An 11613-nucleotide genomic window follows, 5' to 3' on the forward strand; every position below is an offset into this window, starting at 1 on the left:
TGATGTTGATGTGTTTTGATCAGTTTGTTCAGATGATGCTGCAGCCGCGCGCTACTAACTAACCAACCTTTAACTACCCATTATAATCTAAACACTTCTCTCACTTCTTACATTTTGTTTCAGTACTTGCTTGAAATTATATTATTGGCAAACACACATTTAATACAACTAAAACGGATATTTTGCAAGTAATACTGTGTAGGTACTTAAAATTGAAAATGCTGTATAAGTCATTATGAATGTGTATTATGGCATGACATTGTGAAAGGTTAGCTATACTAAAATAAACGGGAAACTCTTCACCATGGGCTGTTTGTCATTATTTCACACTGTATCCAGTGCTGGTGTGTTACTGTGTTTATCCTGCAGGGGCTGGCGCTTCATTATCTGTGAGCCATAATCATCAACATTTCAAGAAATATTTCACTATGTGTAATGAATCTAGATAATATATGGGTTTCACTTTCTGAAATGAGTGACAAAAATATTGATCTTTTAAAATTGACATTATTGATACAGTCTTGCCAGGAGAGCGTGTAGATCAGGAATCAGAAGAGGATCTGTGTTGATGCTTTTTCTGTTCCTCCTGAAAATAGAATAAAACTCAGTTTGTCACAAAACTCTCTCTTTACTGAAACATTACACATTAGTGCTAGTGTTTATTCCAAAGTTTGTCAACAGTATTGTGTGTAGATGTAAAGGAATCTCTGAAGTTAAGTGGAAAGCTAGAAGTGCGTAATACATCTTCTCTAATATTAAATCTAACACGATAATGGCGCTAAACATGCTCGTAAATAACACACACACACACATTCTGTAATTTGATTACCACCCATTTAAAATGTAACTGTATCGAAATACAGTTACTGGTATTTTATATTTTAAATACGTAACGACTTTACATGTATTTCGTTACTCCCCAGCCCTGCTAATATCACAACAGTCAGAGCCACCTTGTGAACTACTCACTAATTCATTCATCATGAGTTTCCTGTTAGTTAGTGTGTTACTCATTTGTTCCTGTGTAGTTATTCTTTAACAATGGACCAGTGTTTTAAAGTGTTACTAATTATTTAACATGAGGCTTTTCTGAATGTCAGAGCAGCTCTGGTCTTAGAGAGCCACTGTCACGCAGAGTTTAGCTCCAAACCTGATCAAACTCACCTGCCTTTAGCTTTCTAATAATCCTGAGAAATCTGGAAGCAGTATTAGTATTTTTATTTTGTAAAGTTGTTTATCCAACTTTGTGTTCTCACTAACTCTGAGTTTCAGTGTGAGACTGACATCTAGTGGACATTTCAGTATGAGAGTTTACAGACTTACAGACAAACTTGTTTTGCACACGTCTCTCAAACACAGAACCAGGAAACTCAGTTAAAAGAAACTGAAACTGATCTGCTGTTGAGCTGTTGTTTGTGTGTCTGTTTTGCTGTAGACGGTGAAATGGCTGAAGCCGGTGTTTTTTCAGTGGAGCAGTTCTTGTGTCCAGTGTGTCTGGATCTCCTGAAGGATCCAGTGGCCATTCCCTGTGGACACAGTTACTGTATGAGCTGCATTACAGACTGCTGGGATCAAGAGGATCAGAAGAGAGTCTACAGCTGCCCTCAGTGCAGACAGACCTTCAGTCCAAGACCTGCTTTAGGAAAAAACACCATGCTGGCTGAAGTGGTGGAGAAACTGAAGAAGACCAAACTAACAGCTGCTGTTCCTGCTGGACCTGGAGACGTGGAGTGTGACATCTGTACTGGAAGAAAACACAAAGCTGTCAAGTCCTGTCTGGTGTGTCTGGAGTCTTACTGTCAAACTCATTTTGAGCGTCATGAGGAGTTTCACTCAGGAAAGAGACACAAAGTGACTGATGCCACTGGACGACTGCAGCAGATGATCTGTCATCAACATGATAAGCTTCTGGAGGTTTTCTGTCGTACTGACCAGCAATGTGTTTGCATGCTGTGTGCAATGGATGAACATCAAAACCATGAGACTGTATCAACTGCAGCAGAGAGAAAAGAGAAAGAGGTATGAACTGAAATGAATGCTGACACTTCAAGTGTTTCTCCTCACTGCAGTATCCAGCTGTATCATGGGTGCATCATGTGATCTACTCTCCCATTGGGTGTTACTACACGACAGCTCTGTATTTGAGCAGGAGTTGAACTTTGATCATTTTTGTAACATTGCTCAAGTTCTCTGCTCAGTAATAATCATATATGTCCCCTTCATGTGAAAGGACTTCATGTCTAACCTAAATTCATATAATGATCTTACAACTCTTGAGAAACGCTGTAAAGAAGAACATTTTTAAATCAAACAGGCACCTTTTTACATGATTCATTTGTGATAGTTTTATGCAATAAGTCTTGGGTTTGCTGTTTTTAATTTCTCCTCCAGAAACACTTGAAGGAGACACAGAGTGAAATCCAGCAGAGAATCCAGCAGAGACAGAAAGATCTTGAGCAGCTGAGAGCGGCTGTGGAGTCTCATAAGGTGAGTTTGGAGAAGAAGAGAAGTTTGAGACTCAGTTTGACTCTCCTCTTTCAGTCCCACTGAAGCCGCTGTGGCTCTCAGGCTGTGAGGAAGCAGTAAGAGCTGATTGTGATGTGTGTCTAACAGCGCTCTGCACAGACAGCAGTGGAGGACAGTGAGAGGATCTTTACTGAGCTCATCCGCTCCATTGAGAGAAGCCGCTCTGAGGTGACACAGCGGATCAGAGATCAGGAAAAGACTGCAGTGAGTCGAGCTGAAGGACAAATGGAGCGACTGGAGCAGGAGATTGATGATCTGAAGAAGAGAAACACTGAGCTGGAGCAGCTTTCACACACAGACCATCACATCCATTTCCTGCAGGTAACAGAGATCTAGAAAAAAAACTGAGTAGACTTTAGCAAGATCTCTTAGCAAGAGTCTTTAATTAACTGACATTTATTATCTGAAGCACACTGATTGACTGATTGAATAAGAATCATTCTGCTGCTGGGAATGTAGTCAGGAATATTGTCTCGTGATGTTGTTTTTACTGTAAAACTGGTTTCAGTCAGGTACTCTGCAGCAGTGAGGTGACCTGATGAAACATGCTAATAATGGAGACCAATACGCATTATATGACTCTTTTATTTGCCCAATTAAGCATTAAAATCATAGTCTTAAGCATGTTTAACCCTCTGGTACTCTCAGATCATTTTGTCCAATAATGTTTATATTTTGTTTGTTTATTCTTATTATTTTACTTCATTGGAATGGGACGAAGCTTGGTAAAGGTTTTGGCTCTTGCTACATGAACACACACCAAAAAATAAAAAAATAAAAAATTTCATATCAAATTTTTAAATAATATTTTTGTGCATTGTTCATAACAATAAACTTCTATAGATTTTTCTATTTTACTTTTTTCTACTTCTGAAAGAATCTGCCAAGTGTCTTTTTTAGTTTCAGATAGAAATGTAATTTTCAGGTCTTTGCTCAAACAGTGGTTAAGAGGTAATAAATTAATTATAATTACTGCATAAATATCATTTATAAACTTTAACCTAACCTGAAAATACAAAATATTAAAAACAAAACAAACTAAAAAATCTAACTAAAATATAATACATTCATTTCAATTAAATAAAAAAATAAATAAATGTGAGGATGACCAGAGGGTTAAACTTCTCTCAATGATGCGTCATGACACAGTAAATATTTATTCACATATTATTTAATGCAGTGTTTTAAGTGGGCAGCTAAACATTACATTATTGAGGAATTAATTGAAAGAAAGCAGGTGTTTTTCTAGGCAGTCATGTTTGGAAGCTGGAACAAGAGACTTGTGAACTTTTACCAGAAATGTCTCTCACTCTATTTACTATTTCTTTGCACTCACTATTATTTTATAATTTCTTTGTTTTAATAATCAGATGTTTTTCTGGTTTATTGATTGTTATTCCTGTAGAGTCTTCAGTCTCTCTCAGCTCCTCCTGAATCTACAGAAAACATCTCTGTCAGTTTCCTCTCTTCTTTTGATGCTGTGAGAGAATCTGTCCGTCAGCTGAGACACAAACTGGAGGATTTCTGCAAAGAGGAGATGAAAAAGATATCTGGTAAAATATTAGAGATTCATCTGCTGTCTGTAATGAGACAAACAGCATCTAATATTATCATGAAAATGTTAGAAATGTCTGAGGAATGGATACAGGCATGGTTTTCTCTCTGTGTTTATATCTGTTATTTTCTCAGTCACTCACAGTAACATTGTTCCCAGGACCAGAGAGGACTTCCTACAATGTAAGTCACTAACAAACACAATAACACACACTGAGATACTTCATCTAGTAAGTTTAGTTTAAAGTGACAGAAAACATTATCAGTGTTTTTATTAATCATGTGCAGTTTAGGGAAATTTATTACAGAATATTGCAGTTTACTAATTACTTCCCTAAGGTTCTAATCAACTTACTTACAGCTTACTCTGCCTTCTTGGAGGCTATTTACAGTAACTCCGCCAGCCAACGTTTGGTTGAGCTGGACAACATTACAAAACATGATCTTCTGACAGCAGCTCACGTGGCATTGGTGGTAAATCACGGGCCATTTTTGATGTGATTATAATTTATAATTTACACTCAGTACGTTATTATTGCTTACTGTTTCATAAAGTACTGCAATACTGATTAACACTCATTTAATTTTAAGTTACTTTCTTAAAATCACTACAAACTAACATACAAATAAATGACGTGATAATAAATTGATGTCCAATAGAGGAGAGCGGGGCACAGAGTAACACTTTTTAACTTTCTCAAACTGTGTAAATTCACATGGGGTTCAGAGTATATTTAATTATTCACAGTAATCTCACACTTGTCTAGTACAAATATGACGCTTTGTTTCATATTTACAGTGTAGACGTTTTTCTTTATTTTTAACATCAAAAATAGGAAGTGAAATCAAGATTCAAGATTTTTTTTTATTGGTCACATACACAATTATACAGAATACAACCAGCAGTGAAATGTGACAACATGCCCCGTAGGTGGGGTACATTGTAACATCTGAGGGGTACGTTTGACAGCTTAATATGTTCTGATCTTATGAAAAAAAATATACAAGACCAACTAAAATATTTTGTCAATAAAATAAAATCATTATTTATTTAAAATAAAATAACGGTGTTTTTAAGAATGAAAAGTAATCTGATTTTTGAGTTTGACTGAACATATTGCAGCCATGCCTGGGACGACCCATATAAACGAGCCAAAGTGCTTTACATGTCTTGAAATAACAATTTCTGAACATTAAACATTGATTGTCAGTCTTTATTGACCTGTTTCTCATTAGAATGTATTAAAGTAATCTTACATCGCTAATGTCACAGAATAGCACGGCAGGACAGATTGTATCTGAACAGCTGGAGTTTAAAACCGGTTAGTGTCTTCTGCTAGTTATCCAAGCATTAAACTGATAAATAACAGATTTGAGATTAAAATAATAGCTGATTTGTCTCATTTTAAATTAATAAAAACTGAGATGAGAAATTTTCTTAAGCCAGAAATATCATGTTACTAAAATAAATGTTCAGCGATATCTTCAAAAGACTATAGGGGGCGATTTCGGATACAGCCCTAGTCTCGCGTAGCCAGCTTTCTTCTTTCGTGAATGAGTTTGGCGCCACCGGACCGAAAATAAATGTGACACTCGCGTCTCCCGGAAATCCGGTTTAATTCAACCAGTCATATGACGACTTCGGCTGTATCCGAAATCGCCCCCTATATAGACAGACATTTTAAGTGGTGTTCGAAACCATAGTGGATGTTCTCGAGTGCACTCATTCAATCCCACAATGCACCGCAAAAACGAGTGTTCAAACGATGTACACTCAACGGCTAGAGAATCCCCAGAATGCACTGCGAGAGTCGCGCGCCGAATGAATTCCCGCGTCTCGCCAGAAGATGGCGCCCGCAGCTGAATCATCCATTCATTGATTTTAGAAGCGCTCGTCCACGGCGTAATAAAACAATTAGTTGTAAATTGACTATTAGGGTTTATACATAATGTGCATAATAATGTAATATACATAATATGCAAAAACGGCAGTCCTTCCGGTGCACTCAGTGTCCGAATTCACTCACTCGTTTTCATTCACTCCTTCAAGTGAACTATATGAGTGGACTAATGTAGGGAATAGTGAATGAGGGAATAGGGGGCGATTTCGGATACAACCTTCGACATTCCTGAAGTGTTTCCAGAAAAGTTTCCGTGGGAGTGACTTCTGAGGCTGACCCTGTGTTACTTTGTGCCCCGTGCTGCCCAATAGTTCATTCATACTTTAATACTGACTGATCATCATAGCAACAATACAACAAATCCAGTACTTTTCTGAAAATGCAGCTTGACTTGTTTGTCTGTTCTGTCCAGATATCTGCAGCTTTCTGTGCTTGTGTGTGAATTGTAGACCTGCATGTGAATGTGTGAGCATTTGTGTTCATGTACAAGAAAAGAAAAGCATAACCAAATAAAATGAATCCATTTTCAAAAAAATCACTTTTTCAGTCTGAGCAAAGAGTTTTTTAACAGTTTAACTTTAACAACCACTGATTACAGTTAGTTTTATGTGTTTATCTTCATCAGATTCCCATCAGTTCACTCTGGATCCAAACACTGCACATAAACGCCTCCGTCTGTCTGAAGAGAACAGAGTGGTGACTGACACTAACACACCTCAGCCGTATCCTGATCATCCAGACAGATTTAATTATCTTCAGGTGTTGTGTAGAGAGAGTGTGAGTGGACGCTGTTACTGGGAGATTGAGTGGAGTGGGAGTAATGTGGATATATCAGTGTCATATAAGAGCATCAGCAGGAAGGGATCTGTGTATGAGTGTGTGTTTGGATATAATGATCAGTCCTGGAGTTTGTTCTGCTCTCCCTCCAGTTTCTCATTCTGGCACAATAACAATCAGACTAAACTCCCTGTTCCCTCCAGCTGCAGGAGAATAGGAGTGTATGTGGATCTCAGTGCAGGAACTCTGTCCTTCTACAGCGTCTCTGACACAATGAACCTCATCCACTCAGTCCAGACCACATTCACTCAGACGCTCTGTCCTGGGTTTACTGTTTGGGGTCAATCATCAGTGAAACTGATATAGTTTCCTCATCTCTCACACTGTCTGAAAAGTAAGATTTTATTATGCCATGTTTTACCTGAATATTTTTGTCTTACGGTTATAATATTTGAGAAAACAACTTATTGTGTAAATTTGTAGATTTAATGTAACAATTTTGAGTAAACATTCAATGTCCAGTATACTGACATATGCAGTTTATTTTACATCCATATTACATGTTTGCATGATTTGATCAGTTTCAGATATTATTAGATTCATAATAATCAGATGCATCTGTTAACTGTAGTGTAAAGGTGGAATAAGAATACATGTGGAAATTACATATGACTGACTGATGTGAATCTGGGTTGACATTTATTCTGAACATCAGTATTTGTGACATCACAATGACGTCAATGATTAGTATGTTTAATTAGGATTTATGTAAATTTATGGTGTAATATGAATTTGTCGATAGCTTCATTAAGTTTAAATCTAATTTTCTAATTTTCTTAACTAAAGGCTCGAAACGCATTTGGCTCATATTTTGAACCGATGTGCAGCCGCTGAACTTTTTCTTTTGTATAAACTGAAGGTAAACAGTGGAGTTATTACATTTACATCTACCAAACATACTGATTTTCACTGATGTATACAGTATGTACACACACACACACACACACACACACACACACACACGGGCATACTAAGGTTGAGGTAAGTTGGAGCTAAACTCTGCAGGACAGTGGCCCTCCAGGACCGAGTTTGGACACCCCTGTTCTATATGATTTTTATTTTACTTTCTAATGATAAGCACAACAACAAGCAGTTCTTTATCAGACCTGAGCACAGTCAGTGGAAAATACACCGATGTAATGCTTCAGTCAATGTACACGCTGAAGAATGAGTTGTTGAAATGTATAAATTAGTGCAGTCAAATGATTAATCATGATTAATCGCATCCAAAATAAAAGTTTTGTTTGCATAATATATGTGTGTGTGAACTGTGTATATTTATTATGTATATATAAATACACACACATGCAAGTATATTGAAAATATTTACATGTATATACATTTATATTATACATATATTATACATTAACATTTAATATATAAACATAACATATTTTTCTTAAATATATACATGCATGTGTGTGTACTTATGTACATAATTAATATACACAGTATACACACATATATTATGTAAACAAAAACGTTTATTTTGGATGCCATTAATCACGAATATAGAAATGCATATATAAAAGTAAAAAACAGGGACTGTTTACTTAATATTTTACAATGAAGGTCTGAAAGATAAACATACCAGTAGATTGGTTGCATCATACACTTTGTTCACACTGCTGTTTTTTTCTTTCCATTCTTGGGAAAGCAGTTTCTTTTTTTCCTCAAGCGTTTGCTTATATGGCTGCTTGGCACTGCAGTGTAGACACGGTTTGCTTGCTACTCCCAATTTTTTTCCTGCATATGTAGCAGTCCTTTAGAGTAGGCATCTGAAAAAAGAAACATAAACGATAATTAGAGTACTACATGCTGTGTTAAGGGGATAAGAAATATTTTGTCTATGTTGACGAGAGTCACAGCCTCCTAAAATATTGTCACCACACTGACCTAACTTGCAAAGCTTTTAAAGAAAACTGTAGCTGTATAATGCTACAGTACAGTAGAGTTCTTAACAAATACCTACTGAGAATGACACATGTGAGTTATGTAGTATAACAGATGCATTCATCCTAAAAGAATGCCCACATGGACACATGTAATCGACTGGTGTATGATGATGAACAAACTTCTGTTACCAAAAAGGTTTATTTATGTACTACAATTTGATAAAGATGTCTGTGGCCAAACATAATACAGTACCAAGTTTTAAGTACTGACGTTGTTTTTTGTTTTACAGTGGTTTAATGACCATATATAATTATTTCTCAGTCTCTTTATTAGAATATAACCACAATATACAGGAAATTTGTATGCAGTAGTAAAGAACAGAAATAAAAGAAACAGCTTCTATAAACTAAAGTGTCACTTATTTAGTGACCTACTTGAGCAATAGCGGGACCCTGGCTCTCTTAAACCTAAATGCAATAGAAAAGGACTAGAATAGCCAGGAAAACTTTAAAGTTTACACTATTTATTGTTATCCTGAGGAGCTGCTAAACTATTGGCAGTAAATATCTATTCCATATTTATATTCCATTGTATTTCTTAAAAACAATTACTTTATTTGAAATAACAGTTATTACAAACATTTTATTTAAAATGTTAATGTGTATCACTGCTACTAATAATAGCCTAATTATTATGATGATAGCATTTGCACTTTATTACACAGTTATAGAAAATAATAGGATATTTCTGTAAAACATGATCTGAAATATGATACGAATCATCATTTATTACTTCAAATGGACGTCATTAGGAATTAACTTAAATGTAGTTTGCATGTGAAATATTTTAATTGTTTTCATGACAGAAGATGAACGAAATGTTCGTTTTAACAAAATGTCTGGACTTTTTACATGGTCCCCTACCAAAACTTTTACAATTTCCAATTAATATCACACTAAATAACTTTACAACCAATGCTGATGTGTTCTGCTCAATTTATTTGACCGTCAAACATGTTAAAATAATTAGTAAATTAGCGTCCCGTACAGATTTAACACGAAGCATAACGTAAATTAATTCTGAATAGACGACAGAATTATAGGCAATAAGTTACTTATCCAACAATAATCGATCTCTTTCGAATATCTGAAATATTGTGACGACGGATATTAATAAAAGGAAAGTTTAATGTCACTTATGATGTTCACGCTGGCTAACTTTTCCATTTAACGTTAGCCTACTTGTGGATATTTCATAATGACATTTAACGTTTTCCCAAGTAAATAAGTTACAGCTAAACATCACAAACGAGGCTGAAAAAAAACGCCCTGATTACATAAGCTTTTGGAATTGGAGATTATTTGTTATCAGGTATAAATCTTTTCTATACTGGAGGCCCAGCTGCACGCTCAGACCTGCACTCCCAGACCTATCGTTTTTTCAGACAGTGCCACCTGCTGTTTGGATGATTATCTAACCTGATTAGATAAGATTACCTAACCTGAATTCATTTGCTGATAGATTGCAACTTACACTATTTTTCAACTATAAAATATTACGCTATGACTGAATGCATTATTATATAAAATATTACACATACTAGGTTATGATTTAATGCATTAAGTCTGGTTTATTATTAATTGTATTAGTAAATAGAAATTGTTCAGTTACTTAAATATTTTCATAGTCATTTATTATTTTCCTAATTATTAAGGATTTATCACATTCTTTAGTATTGAGTTATGGGATGAACATTAATTCTATATTTACATACAATAAATTATAGTGCTCGGAGTCATTTTCTGACACCAAACTTTATTTTTGTATTCTTTTTCATGAGGTCCTACAAGTCATCGACCTGTAAACAATGCAGAGAAAAATGGTGAAAAAAATAATTGGGTTAATAATGCATATATTACATATTAAATAACATTAGAATCAGAATCAGAATGAGCTTTATTGGCCAAGTTTGTTTACACATACAAGGAATTTGTTGTAGTGACAGATGCTCCACAGTGCAACAGAAAGACAGCAACAGGACAGGACACAGATAATAAAAGAATAATATACAAATGACCAAATAGGCAATGTACAAAGCAGCAAAAACACAATATATAATATAGTCAATTATGTGTGTGCAGGTCTGATATGTGCAAATTTAAAATGAAAAAAAAATAGATAAATAAAAAAGTAAGCAAGTGTGGTGAATAAATAATAGAGTTGTGTGTTCCACGTTTAGTGTCAAATGTTCATGAGATGGATTGCCTGAGGGAAGAATCTGTACCTGTGTCTGGTCGTTCTGGTGTACAGAGCTCTGTAGCGTCGACCAGATGGTAACAGTTCAAAGAGGTTGTGTGCTGGATGTGAGGGGTCCAGAGTAATTTTACCAGCCTTTTTGCTCACTCTGGATGAGTACAGTTCTTGGAGAGTGGGGAGGGTTGTACCAATGATTCGCTCAGCAGTCCGGACTACCCTCCGTAGTCTTCTGAGGTCAGATTTGGTAGCTGAGCTGAACCAGACAGTTATTGAAGTGCAGAGGATGGATTCAATGATGGAGAAGTAGAACAGTTTCAGCAGCTCCTGTGGCAGGTTGAACTTCCTCAGCTGGCGAAAAAAGTACAACCTCTGCTGGGCCCTTTTCACAATGGACTCAATGTGATTTTCCCACTTCAGGTCCTGGGAGATGGTGATGCCCAGGAATCTGAATGACTCCACTGCAGTCACAGTGCTGTTCATGATGGTGAGTGGGGGGAGAGCAGGGGGGTTTCTCCTGAAGTCCACGATCATCTCCACAGTTTTGAGCGTGTTAAGCTCCAGGTTGTTGAGACTGCACCAGACAGACAGCTCATTAACCTCCTGTCTGTAAGCAGACTCGTCACCGTCCTGGATGAGGCCAATC

At 36.2% G+C, this 11613-nt stretch overlaps 1 protein-coding gene across 1 annotated transcript; it reads left to right on the top strand.

Annotated features, from left to right (window-relative positions):
* Positions 1–1392: 1392 nt before the first annotated feature.
* Positions 1393–7124, top strand: LOC306885336 (tripartite motif-containing protein 16-like; the record flags this gene model as incomplete). Its single annotated transcript, XM_079441790.1, has 6 exons — positions 1393–2019; positions 2392–2487; positions 2614–2847; positions 3932–4079; positions 4216–4263; positions 6607–7124. Exons 1-6 carry the CDS (start codon positions 1444–1446, stop codon positions 7122–7124), a joined length of 1620 nt encoding a protein of 539 aa, XP_079297916.1. The 5' UTR covers positions 1393–1443.
* Between the last annotated feature and the right edge of the window lie 4489 nt (positions 7125–11613).

This window comes from Barbus barbus (assembly GCF_936440315.1).
Source record: "Barbus barbus genome assembly, chromosome: 19".
NCBI classification, from domain to species: Eukaryota; Metazoa; Chordata; class Actinopteri; order Cypriniformes; family Cyprinidae; genus Barbus; species Barbus barbus.